Here is an 18,714-nt window from a genome sequence, read left to right on the forward strand (position 1 = left end):
CAAAAAAAGGTAAATAAAAAAAGCTGTCAAATGACTCCTGAACATTCAAACAGCCCAAAGGCTCTTTGTGTGGTAATTTTGGCACAGCTCCTAAGTGACCAGATGGAATTTTATTAACACTCAACAGGACAAGGGCTGAGGTTTTATTTCTTAACTTACTATATTTGAAATGCTTGTAGAGAATGTGTCAGGAAGCTTGATATTTTCTCCTACTACGCAAAATTACACATACACCGTCCCTTAATGCAGAGATGTTGGCTGCTTCAGAAGTTGTCATTTCTGTAAGGTGGGTAAGAAAAGAGATATGAGATGTGTGGTAATTTAAATATCTCAACTTTTTAGCGGATTTTTAAAAAGTGGTTTAAATACACAGTTGTGGTCATATTAAAAGCAGAATTTATCAGCAGGCTTTTTAATAAACAGACTTAAAGAATGTATTTTTATGAGAGAGAACAAAAATATCTAAATATTAAAATAACCTTGTTTTCTGTCATCAATAACCACTGACAGTAGTGATGTCAGATTTCCATTTAAGGACTCTGGCAAACATACAAACCAATGTGAATTTATGTGAATCCTCCTTTTCTGGCTTCGTCATGGATTATCAGTAAGAAATACTTGAAAACTGAGAATCTCCCTTGTCTCTGGTAAATCGTAGGGTGATCCTCAAACCAGAGAGCTGTAGCAGCAAAGGAACAAAATCTGTTAACACTGGATTCATCATTTGCCCTTTGCCTTTAAAGTGCTTCCTTTCTGTATTCAAGATTTTCAGGAAACTCATGATAGCTAGAAACGTGCTGTGGTACAGATTTGTATTTCATAACATCTAATGGAAAAATATTGATGTGACATATAATTAAGAGTTATTAGTACTAATTTTGAGCCTGGGTGTCTTATTCAGGCAAAATTCTCACTTCTACTGGTAGAATATGAGCCTAAGGACTTTGCACAGAATTAGATCCTGGTAGCGTAAGTATAGTTAGACAGATGTTGTACCGTGTACTTACACTGTGTAATTTATATGTACTCACTTGCATAGTGTAGGCCAAAGACCAGATTCAGAGGTTGTTGAAGTCATTGAGAGTTTTTCTCAGCTGCTTCTTCAGTACTGTTGCCAGATCAGGAACTTTTTATTCTTACCCTTGTGTTGCCTGATTTTAATTAAATTTATCTATTGATTTTATTTTTATTAAAGTCTTATTTATTTTATGTATTAAAAAAATCTATTTATTTTATTAATATATAAATTATTATTTTATTTAAAATATTTTATTACTAACGTATTGAAAAAGCTAACAGTAAATTAACCATGTTATATAGATTAAGAATGTATATATCAAATCTAAATTATTGTCCCACATTGTAGCATCTTGCACATGTCTATTCAGACTAACTTTGGCATTACATTTGTGTTATTTTGTTGCTTAACAAGCCATATTTTATATAGAACTTGGAAAAAGTATGGTGAACTGGGAGCCCTAATAAATTATGCAAGGGAGGAAAACATCAGGTTTTGTTCTAATATTATAATATATATCAATTAAATCAGTTTATTCTAATATAATAAGGAAATAATTTAAAGGAAAATTAAAAAATAGTTTAGGAAAGTGTTATCCTCCTTATTTGAGTAATGCCTAGATTAGCATTTGCCATCTGTAGTCAGTTAACTTGAATCATGTTAGGATCAAGACTTTTACAGTAGGTATGGTCAGAAAAGGTTGCATGCAGTACCACAGGCAAAGATGATCCCAAAGGAAAGATCAATCTGAGAGCTCACAGTTTTAAATGTGCCGTTTCTAGACTGTATTATTTCTGTACATTAATTTTCTTGTGTTTGTTTTCTATCACCTGTTCTCTGTTCTTGCTGTCTTGACTTGACAAAGTGTCTCTTGCTTGCTAGATTAAAAGTGCTTCAGGCAGAAATTATCTGGAGGGGCAGAAGAGGAAGAGGAAAGAAAGAAGACAAAAGAACATAATAAAACGGTTAATGCAAATGAAAAAAAGAGGCAGTAAAGAAATGCAAGCCCTACTAGTTGGCATGCATACATAAGCTTTTCTAATATTCCTGCTCTTTATGGTTGTCTATTTATAAGTAATATAGCATTGTAGGGAATGATAGCATTGATTTACTATTAAGGTTACCTCTTTATTTACAAGATCCTGTTTCACTTGTTTACTGACTCTTCAGGAAGAGCTATATTCTATGCCAAGTATCTGCTTTAGGCTGTCCATTTTCATTTGGTTGGTGGGTGTTTTGTTTTAGTAGCAGCAAGAAACAGGTCTGGACTATTGTCTGAAGTATCAATAATCATTTTTTTTCATTCTGTGCTTAGAGTGGGCAGTAATCCAGGATAATCAGTGACAGAGACCTTCTGTTGCTTCAAAGATCCTATGTTGGGTTGGAAATTGATGCTCTTAAGGTGCTTTCCAACCCTAACTATTTTATGATTGTATGATTCTGTGTTGCTTTAAACCCTCTTATGTTGCAGTACTTGGAAGCCTTGTCATAAATTAAGGAGGAGTGGGCATTTATAGGGAATAACTGGTCTGACAGTTAATAGTTGAATGTTCCCACGAAGAACTGACACACGGTTCCTGTAGGAAAATATGGTAGGCATTTTTTTAAAACAAATATATCCCTGGCAGTCTCTTATCATATCTCATGCTTTCTTGATACCTACCCATGATATGTTGCAGTCTGCTTTATGGAAATTCTGGGGATGATTCGTATCTGCATCTGAAGACTCCAAGGGAATCCAGAATGTGCAGTATCACTGGAACCTGAAAATCAGAAGCTATCTCATGTTGGAACCCTCAAATTCCCACACAAATATTTTTGACCTTAAATTTTCCAAGTTTCAGTTCTGCCATTCACTCACATAGTATATTGATTCCGTCTTACCTTACAAATACTCAGTTAAAACAAGCACATTAATACCTTTGCAAAACTATGACGTAATGATACTAACTTCATAATTGCCAATGAGAAAGGAAATAATCCTTCAGAACAGGATTTTGTAACAGTATCTGCTAAAAAGACTAAAACCACATACTAAGGAGGAGGATAAGACGTGAAGTAAATGTTCTTTGACAGAGCATTTATCCTGTAAGAGATGGGCGTCCCTTGGAAAAAAAAAACCTCCTTATTCATCATGTGCTTGGCATGCACTGTATTATATGGCAGATATTTTACGTGGTTGAATACATGTGGGTTGATTGAATTCTGGAATTTTCTGTGTTTTTTAATACCCAACTATGCTCCCCAGCATTTTTCACATCAGCTGTCACATTATATTGTTGCAGATCAGCCTGAGGCAGGAGGAGGAAGTGTAATACCCATCACACTCAGCAAGCAGAGGTGTGCAATGGTGCTCTTAAACAATGTGCTTTCAAATCCTTACTTGTGTTCCCCTTCTTTTTTCTAAACAACCTGTTCAGTGCTTTTGTCTAGAGATAGCATTGCTTCTGGTCTCAGTGCTTCTACACAGTGTGGCCAGTAGCATAGGTTTAGACACAATCTGTCAGTGTGAGAATATTTTATCTATTAAATAATACTATGTTTTTGTTAGCCAGTTAAACAGAGTAAGAAAAATCCATATACACCATGATCCACAGATGTTTGTCTTTTTATCATTTTCTTTTGGTTTTGACATACATCTCTGCCTAAGATATTATTTCTAACGAGAGTGTGATCTCTTGACCAGGGAGAAGAGTTGGTAATTTCATCATGTAAATACAGTAGGAAGGGTAGGAAGATTGCTACTGGTCTGCTACAATACCTGCACAGATTTCCTTGGAAGAGGTTTAGAGACTCCACGTAACCCTAAGTGGATGGATAAGAACTACACAAGCTCCCAAGGTGCTAAAAAGTTAGGCTTTTGACTATCTTGCACCTTTTTTGTCTCTAAAACATTTTCTAGAAAGTAAGGGAAAAGGGTAAGATCTATTCAGTAGGGTGAATCTGAAGAAATTAACTGTGATATGTATGAATTTATGAAATTAATATGTTTATTAAAAGTCATATGAGCATGTGAGAATTAAAGCAGATGACACAGAGAAAAATTATGTATTACCTGGGGTTGAAACAATAAGACCTTCTTCCATTTAGCACCCAATTTTTCTGTGAAATTTGGCTCTCTGAAATCTTGATACAACACTTCACGTAAGTTAGGTTAAACAGGCATCTTACTTTCTTTGTTGTCAGTTTTATAACAGAACATTGAATAAAGCCACTGAAGTGGATTCAATTTCTGTTGCTGAAGATGTGTATCTTTACTGCTCACTAAGGACCCAATGAGAATTTTAAAGGCTTTTGTCTATTAGAAGTCCAAATTAGTATTTTCTATTACACTCTGCATGTCTCTTGGACCAGAAAAGATCTTTCCGTAAACTGAGACCCGTATGTCTTGTTTAGTCAAAATAATTGCTTTTTCTATCATTATGTGATTTTTAAATGAAATTAATCCAGTACAGATTCTCTTTATCAAAAAATGTGTTTCTTTTTTTTGATTATGAAGAAAATCTATTTAATCCTTCTCTTAGGACCTGTTTTAAACAAGATTTTTAGGGGCTTGTTGTGAATCAGTAGAAGTTGTTATGTTGGTTTCACTGAATTTTGATCAGTTTGGACCTTAAGATAATTCCAGATCTTCAGTGTTTAATTATGAAATATAAAGATATCTAAATCTGTACAAAATTTTCCTAGGGAAGTGATAAAAGTCTTCCAAGATTCTGCAAAATAATCTGAAACGTCTTTCTTGCCCCTCATCCTTTGCAAATCAAGATTTAATTCTGGGGAAAGGATCATTAGCATGCAGAAACCAATTACAGCAGCTACAGATCAATATACCTTACAATAGTGTAAACATCTTTGTATTAATATATGTTATTTATTTATAGCTACAGTAAATAATAAACAAAATTATTTTCAAATATCTCAAATTTCTCCCAAGGCAAAATACCCCAACAAAACAGAAAACAAGAAAAAAGTAATTTTAGCTTATCTCTGTTTCCGTTTATCTTTAGGATTGATCTGTTTAATTCTATTTATGGGCATATTAGTGAAGGAGTTCAGAAGTAGAAACCCCAGTACTACACCACTATTTTTGCTTAAAATTAACATGAATTTTATAACTAACTGAAAATTTTGCATTGGCAAGAGATTCCAGGTGAACTGAATGCTGGCTGATGCTGCTTTGTTTACGTTTCTATCCTGATTTTGAATACAAACTAGGTAGTTGTTAGCATGTATAGTCTGACCTGATAATTACAAAAAAATAATTAGGTGGTTTACTGCTCAGGTGGCAATGAGTCATAGTGTGTCAGTATTTTCAGGTAATAAAGAAGAAACTCCATGAGAGATTGAGGTGTCAGAAGAACAGATGTGGAAGCAAATGGATAAATGAAAGAGTAACAAGTCTCTAAGACCAGATGGTATATATCTAAGATTTAGAAAGTGTTTAAGAATGAAGCAGCTGAACTGTTGACAAAAATAGGCACTCTCATTAAAATTAGTTACTATGCTAGAAAAGTAGAGCAAATGTACCTAAGTTAAAAACAGGTTGCAGCAGGAGCCCTGCAGTTAACGATCAGTATTTCCCTAGAACTAGTAGGATTAGTTGGAAAAGCAAGCAAACAAAAAAAAAACCCCACCTGAATGAACATGGTAGGGCAGAAACAACGCAGAATTGCTGTTAAAAATCCCTGATTAAGATGTCTGGATTCATGGATTTAAGTGTTAACCTGGTTAGAGCCAGTATCAGCCTGAGGACCGGTTCAGTACTAAAGATGCAGCTAAGACAGGAATTACCATACCGGCTGTGGAGAGATCACAGAACCTAAATCTTTTCCAGCTTGCTGGTTCCAAACAGATGGCCAAACACATACAGGGAAATTTATTTGTCCATCTTCTTTTCTTGGTCAATGAGATCACTGAGGTGCAATGTGACAGTGCAAATGCTGTATGTCCCACTTGCAGCCAAAAGACTGCACCAAATTGTCCCATTTCTGACAGTGAATAACCAGTAACTGATGTGTGGGAAAACAGTTGGCAGGGCAGAAACAGGAGGTGGGCAAGTACGGGGTGGTCATCTCCCAGTTTTCAGTAATTTGATGTTTAGGAATTTCCTCATTCAGAAATTTTACGCATATCATAATATTAATATCCATGCATGGACTCTAGCTTCCTCATAATTTTTTTTTCTAATTGAATATATTAAAAGACTCTGTTTATAGTTCCAACCTCTTAACAGTTCCACAGTTAAATTATGTGTGGTGTGAAAATATAGTTTCTCCTCTGCAGAACCAGCACCAGGCTCATGCTACACCCATGCACCCTGAAGACATGTTGTGTCTCTCCAGAGAGTCAAGGGAGCAGGAAGCATACAAGAGCACTGGTGCAGCCAAAAGCACCTTATTCAAATGATGCTAAGTGAGAAGACCCACCTGCAGATAAAACCAGCATGGCCACAGCACCTATGCTTGTTTGTCAGCTTTCTGAGATGTGTTTCTCTGTGCCTGGCGATCCTACTTTGTACATTGCTGACTGAACAGTGCCTGCAGAACAGAGTCAGTAATTCTCTGGCAGGCTAAATTTCCACAGCAACCAGATGTAAGAGGGCCTGGTAAGGAAAAGGGACAATTGAGTGCTTTGATGGCCAGCACCACCATCTCCCAGCTCTGACCTGGTACACCATTATGTAGCAGAGAAGCACGGTGGAGCAGAGGTTCGCATAGCACACACAGATCCATTTTCTGTCTGTGTCAGGCAGTTACTAATCCAGTTTGTGAGTATGTCTGATGGGTTGACCCAGCTGTGTTCTGGCACCATGTAAAACACTGCATTCGCAAGGACCCTCTTTCATCTGTTTGCCATCCCTGAGGAGTAAAATTCTGTAGGAATCCATTGAGTCACAGTGGACTTTGCTTTTTGAGAAGCACTGTTACTTCTATCACTTTTAGGAGGAAATAGCCAGCTAAGTTTCTTCCGGCATTACCCATCAAAAACTAATTCTTTACCACTGGCATCTGACAGAATATGTCTACCTCCTGATTAGATGCCAAATTAAAAAACTTCCTGGATGGGATAAGAACAGCGAGTTTCTAATGGTGGATTTGGGTGGTTTGACAGAATACACTGTACACTTGGGGAGCGCTTGAGGGCAGCTACTGCAAAGAAAGGGGAGGAGTACTTTTTGGCAGTGGCCTAAAGACAAGGGCAAAGTTCTTTTGACCCAGTAAACTGTGTGTTCAGGGTATTTTGCATGTCTAGGTGGATAAACTGTTGTATGGGACTAGGTATCTTCTGACAAGGTATCCAATGGGAAGAGTCTTAGCTTTTTCTTATATGCATTTAAGGACTCATACTGTGCATACCTGACAGCTTATTCAGTGTCCTACAAAGTAATGTGCTGTGATAATTTTAGGCCAGGCTTCGATGCTTTCTTTGAGGAAGGGATGTCTGAGGTCATTAAAGACCAAAGGCATGCTACAGATCTTACCAGCTGCTGGGCTTCCTACTGCAAAAAGTAATTCAGGCCAAATATGTCTACTCTTTAGGCAGTCAGCTTCAGGATCCATATAGGTTAGTTTGTACTGAAATTCTAGGGAGTTGAAGTCCATACAAGTTCATGTAGATGTATAGACTTAAATTTTTAAGACATTTATGCCTTTATAACACAAAGAGGCTCATAAAACAGCGTCATTCCTTCTGCTCAGTCTGGCGTCTGTTTCCTGAGGGGCAGTGAAACAGCTCTGAGGCTAATAGAGCCACTACCCCTGTAATAGCAGAACTGCTTGAACTTCGTATCTAATCAGTCTGATTCAGTATTTCTCACTTCAGTATCTTTTAATTTTTAATTCCTTATCTGTTTATTTGCACATATAACTTAATAGTTCCTGTAATAACAACAGTATATTGTCTATCAAATGGTCTACAGTATTCCTACTTATGTTTTCTTTTGCACAAAAGAGTAGGTTTGAGGCTGCAGTCAGTTTAGAGTTGTAGGCTTGTTAGAAAGCCAAGGATAGCAGGAATTTATTTTAGAAACAGTTCATACGTATGGTTTCTAATTTAAGTTTTATTGTTTGAAAAGTATAGTATCCGATCATATCTAATGAAATAGCAATTTGAAACATATTGCAACATAGTTTCATAAGCAAGTTTAAATGTAACATGGCATACCACTGCCACAGGTGTCCATTGTTTCTTGAAGGCTGCCTAAAGTTGATGTTAAATGTCCTTGTATGTCAGTAGGATGTACACAGGCTTGCTACCATGAAAAACTGAGCTGGTTGTCCTAGGGAATGAAATACTTGGGTAGTTGCATTTGAAAATTTTGCCCAAAATGCGCAATTCTGCATATCATATGTAACTGTAGAGTATTAAAATAGTGGGCTTTCCCCAGAAAAGTTTAAGATGACATTGAGCAGAAAGGGGCGGTAGAAAAAAAGACTGGGGAGACCTTCCTAATTCTATTGCAGGTCTGATGTGACATGAAGTAGAAGAAATTACAAGTATTTGAGGTAAAGCACTTGTCCTTTTCACAGTAAAATAATAAGTGAGAACTTGTGATTTATTTGGCACATGTAAGGTAGAAGAGGCTGTAAGAGAGAAATAAGGGCTGGGTGTGCTCTCCCAAAACAATAGCCTCTCCCCCCATTGTCTGAAAAATCTGGTGTGAAAGTGAATTTCTTATCTGTGCATTTTCTTCTTCCCTAGACTGTGGGAACCCCTGGTTTTTTAGTCTGCCTACTATAAATGGTTGCTACAGTTTCAAAGCTAAGTGTGTGTGTTTACAGGGAGATGAGATGCCTGTAGGATGGAAGAGAATTAGTGCTATATTAGTGGAAAACTGAAGAGAAGAATATGAGAGGGCTGTGGGTGAGGTAAGTATAAGAGGTCGAGCACACAATGTTAAATTGTAGAGCTGGGTCTAGTCATTGGGTACCCTGTACTGGTGTCTTCTGACAAATTCCAGTGATATTTCCTGAATAATTTATTTAAGCAATGAGACTTTGCAGTGCCTGTTCAGCTCTACTGTTAGTTAAGCATCATTCAGTGAATGTGCTGCTGTAATCCTGCTAGAGAGGAACGTTAAGTCAGTACAAGGGAAAATTATAAATCTTTTTCTTCTTCTTTTTCTTCCAGGAGATGTCAGTTCAGCATAGCAAGGAGAGATGGTAATGAGCAGGTTTAAGATCCCAAAGAGCACAACCAAGTGCAGCTACCCCAAAGACGTTTACAGAGTTGCTTGCACACTGCTGGCTCTTTGTATTTAGGATTCCTGGCTATAGTGTAGCTAAGAGCATGTTTGTTACTGAATAGACAAACTAACTGCCTGATAAACAATTTTATTGTAAATTTCATACCTAAATAATGAGCATACAGGATACTACAAAAGCATATGCTAATAAAAAAATGGAGCTGGGACAAAGCCACAGCTTTGGCTGAGAAGCAGAGCACCTCCAGGAGGAATGAGATTCTACCATCTTTGTGGGATGCCTGCTGTGTCTCCACTGAGCGGGCAGTGCCTCAAAGACCACAGGAAGTTCTTGCTATGCCTCCTTTCCTTTGCACCATCTCATATGTGGGCAAGTGAAGAGGAGACAAGGCACAGCAGCTACCAACTCGCCTGTGAAGGGGGCTTCCTACATCGATGTGAAGCACTAAGCTGCTGTTCACACAAAGAAGATACCAATGATGCGCTGCAAAGAGACTGTACCTATGGTTCTGTAGGACTTGGATCAAGGCTTTTTGGTTAGTTACTGAGGAGCAAGAGACAGCTAGACACTATTTAACATTATTTGTTTTGAGTAACACTTTCTGCTTACTGACAGAGTTGGCATGGAAACTGAATCAGCACTCATTTTTTAAAAGGGTAGTCCATTCAGAGTGAGGTTAGTCATCAGCAGGCAAACCAAAGAGACTCAGGCTGCAGCTGCTAACACTTATACCTTGCTGATGAATAGGCAGAATATTCAATATGGTAGCAGTCATATTACCCTGGCTTTTATGAGAAAAAATGTACATCTGTTGAGAATTATATTTTGTGATTTGCATTTGGGTGTTCATATTTTCAAGTGGGGAGAGTTATTTAATTATCTAAAATCCACAACAGAACTTTTATGTTTCTAGAAGGTGCCTTATGTTTTCATGGATCAGTTGAATTTAAAGAGTTAACAGAGTTCATACAAACAGTGCAGCTTGTAACATTGTGGTGGAAAATGGCATAATACTTATAAGACTAAAAGCTTAACACTATGCATCTGTGAATGTATAGCCTAAATGGAAGTCTACACAGCGTGAAGAAAACGGCATTTTTGATTACTTTGACTTTATTGATGAAAAAAAATCAAGATGTGTTAGTTTCCATCCTATTTCCCCCCCACACACACAAGGACAGAAGCACAGAATCGGCTGCCGGTTTTCTGCACGAACTAGGCTGAGAAAATATTGATGGCTAAATTGCTGTTCAGTGGCATTTTGTAAAGTGCCTGCTGGCATCCTGTTCTCAGATACAGAATGATAAATGTATATTTAAATTTGACAAGTTTAATTTCATCTATAACCTTTGACTCCTGGCTTTTTGTATCCTCAGGATAGAGACCATAAATGCCTTCTTCATTGGTAAAGGATCTTGTTTACTTCACAGTAACTATTTACATTCAAGGCTATAATGCTGTTACCACATTGAGAAGACTGATTTCTCTTTTCTTTGTGTTTACCAAGCAGATAATCTAAGTGATGCCCTGAAAAAGCTGAAGATAACAACCACTGACAGCACAGCAGATAGCTTGGAGGGATGCTTGGACTGTCTGCTTCAAGCTCTGGCACAAAATAGTAAGTTGTATGAACCTTTCAATTTTTAAATCATATAATCAGTGAATTAAAGTGGAGGTAATAAAATGTGGCAGAAAACTGACACACAAGCAGTAGGCTGCTGGTTTGGCTGTTCTGGATTTTATTGTGTTTTTTTTTTTAATCCATATATCTGTAGCATTCAAGTAACAATGAAGACAGTGGCAGGTATTTGGAACAGCTGTAGTCCAGTCCTTTTTCCAATATGACGAAGTAGCATAATTGCTTTTCCAGTTGATCACTCAAGAAACAAAGAACAGGGATGAACAAAAAAGCCTGATATGTTGGGGACAGAATATGGAAGCTGCTGGCGAATTCTGGTTATTTGTCATGTATTTTTCCTCATACTTCTGATTAAATATTTCTTGCTTACCAGTAGTTTCAATTAGAAGAGGTAGGCTGGATATCCAAATTTGACGTGTGTTATAATAACAAAAATAACTTAATAATGGAATGAGATGCCTTTTTCACCAAACACTGGAATGTATGTCCCCACTCACAGTAGGCAGAAAGGTATATGGTAAATGAAGATAATTTATAAGACTTTTCCGAGTTTAACTTTCTTAGCACTTCAGTTGGTGGCAGAAGAAAAATCTCTGTACCATTTCAGGTTAAAAAACTTGTCAGGATAGATACAAGCTATGATTAGAAATTCTTGATTTAAAAAAAATGTTAGTCCGTTGTAAATATCAGTACACACAAAAGTGCATACTGTTAATAAGATTTGTTTCTTTCCCAGTGATATTCTATAAATCACAGCCTTTTGGCTTAGTTGGTGTAAAATACGTCATGAGATTTTTGCACAACAGAATATAAGCACCATCCACATCAAATCAAATATGAATTATAAGAGCCTGTATATTTAATGGTAGTGGGGTTTTAATTCTGGTTATTTTGCAAGGAGATGGCAGCCAGGAAATAATAAATATTTGCTTATTAAATCAGTCTTTTTTTTTTTTTTATTTTTTTGAAGATGCTGAATCATTTTTCTTATGGATTTATTTAAAAGGTGTATCTGATACTTTAATCCAGCTTCCAGTTGGATTTGATATCTCCGGTACTATTAAGTCAAAGAAATGCTTAAATGATAAGTGCTAAAAAGAAGATGGTATGAAAAGTGTCAAAATACTTAGCGTAAATAACAGAGTTTACCATTTTGCCTGTGAAGGTCACATAGCTGTGTCACAGAACAAGTTTGGCAGATGCAAAATAATTTTGACTAATGTACATCAAACTTGCCAAAGTTTACTTGCAGCCAGATGACACTTCCATTTCAGTCTAGGGATTTGCTCTTTCTTCCAAAATCTTTTCTCTTCTAGTCTCATATCTGCCAGATCAGTTAAACAGTTTGTTACAATTTTGACCTCTCTCTTTCGGGTAGTTTTGCAAAACATAGCTAGAATCCTTACATCATTTACCATGTTCTTTGCATGTAAGTTAGTAACATGAATATACGCCTGCTGAGCTGCCATATGATATACATCTCCACGTACTTTCAGTTGCCAAAGATGGGGGCAACTAAAATAACTTGCTGAAAATCAGATGGGTTAGATGAGACAGCTCCTTTAACAGCTTGCTGGTGATTTAGGAACCTGTATATCAATTCCCTTTCAAGTGAATTAGAAGCGTCGATACCTGAGTTTTGCTGAGTCTCTTTGGACAACAGGCTTTAGTTCTCAAGACAGTCTGAAGATTTTGGGGGAAAAAAAATCCTCATAGAATAGAGATTTCTGGTTTGGAATAAAATTGTGAGAACAGCAGTAAATTCAAAAGACTTCAGAGATTAATAGATAAATTCAAGAAACAATATAGAATCAGCTTTCTGAACACTACAGTCTCTGAGCTATTATTGGGCTAGAAATATATTATGACTGTCCTTTCTTTGACCAACCAACCAATGGATGTCCTTTCTCACAGTTCTTGTCTGTCATTTAACATCTTAATATGAATTTTATTTGATTGATTTTTAGTTACAGTATATGGGAAATATATATATGTTAACATATAAATGTTAATATACATATTAACATACATATGTGTTAACATATGTAAATATATATATGTTAACATATAGATATACAATAGACACTGTACCTGTGCTGTGTATAAATTATTTTACAATAATAATTACAAATCAGATTGTTCATGTAAATCTACATGTTAATTGTAATGCAGAAATAACTTAAAACAAGATTTCTCAAAAAATTCTGTTCTCCTTTAGTATATTCCCATGTGTATTATTATAGTAATAAAGTATACATTCTGATTACAGTTCAGTAAATCATACAGAGTAACACTAGAAAAATAAGCCATGCAAGAAATAGAGTTTATTTTAAGAGAATTCTATAGCACTATGATTTCATTGGGACTTCGCGGTGGTATCTTTAAGTTAAAGAACTTAAAGTTTTATTCACTTCATTAAGACTTGGCTGTAAAAGTATAATTCTATCTCATATAAAATTTAGTATATTACAATAGATTAATGCAACCCACTCCCTTTTATTGCAAGCCAAAACCAGCAGTTAAACCCAGTGTTAACACAACACTGAGATTTTTTTAAAAAGGAAATAATTACCACAACTTCAATTTGGGCATATTGCATGTATATGTGAATATTTCAGAGACCATTACACTGCTTTTAATTGATAACTGCAGCCTAGTGTTGTGGTTGCTGCAGAAACAGAAGTTAAATTCCTTAGTCTGTAACAATACAGTGCCAATTGTAGTTCCATTTACTTTGCATACAATCTTTTAACTATTCATTGCATTAAAGCACTACAAATCTCTTCTCTTATTGTCTACCATATAGAAAGAAATGGCAAAGTTATGATGAATATTGTAGTTTTCATTTCTTTTTCTTTTGTGTTTTTTTTTTCACACTCCTCCTGGCAGCTGATCTTTTGATAATCCCAGGCTATAGTGCCCTGGAACATGGTACCTCCTGTCTGGTTTTACCAGCTATTCTGCCATTTGTCACATGAATCAAATTAAGGTGTATGCACACACATGCTATATTATGCAATGCTGAATCAAATAGTTTTCTGAATGTGGTAACTGCTGGTAAATATTTGGCAAGCCAAATTCAAATGGCTTTAGCTACTGTTTGTCTAGGGCAATAGTTGTATAGCCCTTTGCATCTGAGATGCAGGTCTAAAAGTCCTGCACAGATGGTTTCTTTATGAGAAATTGTTTGGAAAGATCTATATTCCTGTTTATGCAGATATTTTAGTTCTTACCTGTCAGCAGCACTTCTGGATGATGCCAGTCATACATGGCCTGTCCTGGGGCACTAGATAAAGTTGAGGAATCTTGGATGAAAGAGGCAACAATGACAGAGGAATAAGAGATAAGCATTCATGAGGAGTGCTTTAGAATAATAAGAACATACCTTATTTTGTGTGGACTTCTTTCTGCATTCCCAGTGAAGTCAACTGGCCTGCAGTAGTGATAATGACCTGCACCATGAGACATGCGGTAACGTTAGTCTAAATTCCCAGCTAATGTAAATCAACACTGCTCCTTTGACCTAATCTGCCTCATTCATGTAACCTGAGATTCTTTCCACCTTACTTCTGAAAGGAAAACATGATTGCTTGATCTCTCTCTCTCTCCTCACCAGTGTTCACTGTCTCTATATTGCTAAACTTTATGTAATTTAGATTTTTAAAGAAGGCAGTGGTGCATGATCCACAAGAAGTGTTGCAGCAACGAAATAGTCATTCACTGAATGAAATACTTGCTTCTACTGAATAAGGAAGTAAAGTTAATATATCATGTGTATTTTCTTTTTAAAGCTATATATTAAAAAAAATTACTCCATTGTCTGCTCTGTGGAATTTGTATTCTTTTTATAGAGTTATGGTTTAATGTTTTATAGTCAAGAAAGAATTTTGCTGATCTAGAAGCAGACTTTTAGAGTAATATGGAGCATAGAATGATCATAATCAGAAAACAAAAAAACAATGAATTACTTTGTCAGAGAATATGATTCAGCATAAAAAAACCCTAACACTCTGAGACTAACTGTTCATTGCAAAATGCAACTTGAGGCTTTTTACAAACAGGGGTCGTTTTCTCCTCACCCTTAATGGGCTAGAGTAGTAAACAGCTTGTCTAGCTTTACACACATAATAACATCCATAAAGAAGAAAAGAATTGAAGTCTGCAGAAAAATCCATAGGAGGAAATGGGGGGAAATAGAGCTATGGTAGGTGAACCCGGATGCATTTTTCTCAGATAAATGCAGTTGTGTCACTTCCCTGTGCTCACTGGAGAAGTCTGAACAGGTTCTGGCCCCCTGGGCTTCAGCCAGCACACAGATGTTGCGTACTTGTCTGCAGCCCACAGCCATCTCACTCAAGGTCTTAGACACAGTTATGAAAGCTGTATATTTGCTCTGATATTTTTGCCAAGTTTCTGTCATATTTAGCAGCTTTGGAATTTAAGGTTATTTTGTTGTGTGTTTGGTTGTGTTTTTTTAATGACAACTTACAGAGGAACATTCTCTGAAATATCGCTGTTCTTCTAAGTACAAGTGGTACTGAAAGTTACACTAAAGATGGAAGGGAGGCATATTTGCTTTCCTGAGCAACCAAAATTCTCAGTGCAAATACTGTAGAAAATTGACAGCATTAAACATCAGCTCCAGAGGCATCACTAGACTTGGTATATTAATGAATTCTATTGTTTTTTGAATAATAGAAAGCAGCTGAATGTTACAAGCTCAAGTTACTTTCTATGTTGCAAGCAAAACCTATTTTATGAAAAGAAAAAATAGTGGTTTCAGGAGTTCTGTTCTAAAAGCACAATGTTACATGTTTTACTATCATAATTCAAAGAACATAGTAGTTAGAACTGAACTAGTCATATGTAGAAAAAGATCTGAGACAGTGGATACATATTCATCCATTTATGATTTTACTGGCTCAGATATTTTCAACTGAAGCCTTAATCAATGGCAGGCTAAACTAACAGATAAAAATGTGATAGCTTAACATATGCTTTGCAGCTTGTAATCTCTTTCAAAAAGACTTTGTCAAAAGAATGAGTAAAGCACTTATGCACTGGAGAAAATATTGTGCACATACATTTCTGGGAAGAAGTAAATGCTTGATTTCTCATCTCACACCCAAAGAAAAATACAGGTGGCATGTTCTATAGGATTTTGGGAACAATAGGTAAATAGTATTGTATAGGGAAATACAACAGAAAACAATATTTGCCATCGTTTTGTATTAACATGCACAAATTTATACCTATTAAGAGCTGTCTCAAACATTGTGCCTATCAAAAAAGCTTAGTTATCCAAAGATCTTTGAACAGAAGTCCACAAAAAAGGACTACCTGAGAAAAAGAAAACAAGAACAAAATAAAACCACAGGCCTTCTGGGGCCTAATTTTTGCAGTAACAACTTCCCCCCCCCAGTGTTATTGCTAGTCCAGACATGCTGTGTCTCATATACCAGAGGTTATAGCAGACATAAATAACCTGGCTTTGATAAATGAGAAATCTGAAAATCTGCTGAGAATATTAGTTTTGGCTCTGATATACTCAGTCTAAGAGGCTGAAAATGCCCACTAATCCCAGCCTTCAGCACCTGGCTCTGAAAAATGTCTTAACATGTAATTGAAGTGCAAAAGTTAGAATAGGCATCTGAAGCATTTTTTTACATACACTTTTGGGGAGGCTGAGTATGCGTTTACAAGTTTGTGTGTAAAAATGGTTTAGCAAAATCATACAAATAAAGGTAAGTGAGAGGTCAGGTCTCCAATTTTGAAAAGGATTTAAAAATCTTGGAAAGCTCTTACAGTGCAAGGTTAAAAATAATGCACCTTGAAGATGTGGTTGGCTATGATGACCAATTTTCTATTTATTGAGGTATGCTGATACCATCAAATGACACATGAAAATTTTAAATTCAGTTTGAAACTGGAAATTTCAGCATTATTCTAAGGCTTCTCTGGCGTGCCATTTTTCTCCCCAGAATGAGCATATTTTCTTTATGCTGCTTTTTGAATGTAGCTCAGTGTTTTATCAGAGAAAATAACATTGTTTCAAACTTTCTGAGCAACTGATAGCCAGCCTTTGCCATTGCTTCCGCTGTTTCAGCTTTATGGTGTTGAGATCATGAGCTCAGCCCTCCTACCTAAGGCTTCTGTTCAGGTTTTCTTTTGAAAGTCACCAGTGGGTTTTCTGAAATGCGTTGGTTCCTATTTGATGGCATCACAGAGGAGGATGTGTTAGCATCTGGAGTGCTTACAGAAATGTTGGATTTCTGCAGAGATTGCAGATCTCTCACATTCCTTCACTGGTGATGAAACTTTCCATCCAATGCCCTGAATCTTCTGTAGGCACTTGCTTTCAAAGGCATGTAGTTTCCTGTCTTTAATGTTTTGGTGGATTTCCAGTTCTCACAGCCATATGTTACCACAGAGGTTATATTTGAGTTGGAAATTCTGAGTTTCATTCTGCTCTTTATAGCTGTGGCTTCCATATGTTGTTGAATTTAGTTAGTACTCATGCTCTTCCTATATTTGATGTTCCTTTTTCTGATCTTTGCTGGCCATAGACAATGGAACAATTCCTTCACTAGAGCAGAACATTAATGGAGAATTTAGAGATACCGTTTTGCAATTGTTAATTTCAGGGCTCAACTAAAAAAAAATATAAATAAATCTTTTTAATGTTTTGTTGTTATTAATGCCTTTGATTTGTGAAAAATATGAGAGCTTTACCTACTCCTGTCGATTTCCTTCTTAGACATTTTTGACAGTTCAGTGTACATACTCTAATTTATTCATTGCAGAGTTAGGTAAGCAGCTATCTGCTTAACTTTTAGTACATGAGAGTGCTGTCTGATTTCAGTGAAATCTTGTACCTGTTTAGTATGCACCTGATTAAGCAATAATCACTTAACCTTTTTTTCTCCTGTGATCCTCTCACACATTGGTATGAAAGTAAAAGATGTGCAACTCTCCCACCCCAACAGAAAAAAATAAGTTGTAGAACATTTTGTCCTAGCAGAGTTATTCTAAAGTATAAACATTATCTGAAATCACTTTCATTTTTTTTCCCATTGGCTAGACATTTTAAGCTTACTCCTTTCCCTTTCTGAAGCATAGAAAAAAAAACCTTCACATTTCACAGCTTGCTCCAGCAAACCTGTCTTTCAAAAATCACCAAACTAACAGTTATCTGTTTGAAGACTGTTTGGGCAGAATAAGAGTAAAATGAGGTGTAAGAGTAAAATGAGGTGACAATCATTTCATATGGATTGTGACCAAGTAACAACACTTTCATGATTGTGAATGCTTGCACAGCATTATAGTTTAAAACAAAACAATAACCATCTATAAGTCCCTGTTCTGACCCTCACATATGGCATTAGCTTTTGGCTACTGTTGTTTCCTATCAATAAAAAAGATCACTCAGCATCCCCACAGATTAAATACACATTACTAACAAATAAGCTGTAACAACACAAGCCTGTGAACAAGCACATCAAGGTAGCATAGCACAAGCAAGTGGACATACAATGGCGCCAGTTGGATCAGAGGCCAACCAATCAGTTGTTAAACCAACTGATAAGTAGACGCATTAAGCCCAATGACAAATAGCGTCTCCCTGCTCTCTTATTCCTTCTTACCTTGAAGGACATAGGTCTTTATGTTCTGGTAGTCCCACCAAGCTCAAGAAATATATTTGTATGTATAAAGCTATATACATGGCAAAGCATCTGCATGTTCAGAGCCAAAATATGTACAGCTTCTTCTAGCAATTCCTTTGTTTTGGGTCACTATCAATCTTGATTATTCTATGACAGTCGATGTCAAGGAAAGTGTTCTGCATGGGTATA

General features: G+C 36.3%; 1 protein-coding gene across 4 annotated transcripts in view; it reads left to right on the forward strand.

Annotated features, from left to right (window-relative positions):
* RAP1GDS1 (Rap1 GTPase-GDP dissociation stimulator 1) overlaps nucleotides 1-18,714 on the forward strand; it is a 97,729-nt gene that overhangs the window by 22,916 nt on the left and 56,099 nt on the right. For 2 of the 4 annotated variants that reach the window (XM_062637637.1, XM_062637641.1), the window contains exon 2: nucleotides 10,730-10,840. In XM_062637637.1, coding sequence (XP_062493621.1) covers nucleotides 10,730-10,840 — 111 coding nt within the window. The remainder of the gene's footprint in view (nucleotides 1-10,729; nucleotides 10,841-18,714) is intronic. The other 2 variants (XM_062637640.1, XM_062637638.1) reach the window with 1 other exon arrangement.

This window comes from Pezoporus occidentalis, unplaced genomic scaffold (genome assembly GCF_034315485.1).
Source record: "Pezoporus occidentalis ecotype Australia unplaced genomic scaffold, CSIRO_AGI_Poc_V1 ctg53, whole genome shotgun sequence".
NCBI classification, from domain to species: domain Eukaryota; kingdom Metazoa; phylum Chordata; class Aves; order Psittaciformes; family Psittacidae; genus Pezoporus; species Pezoporus occidentalis.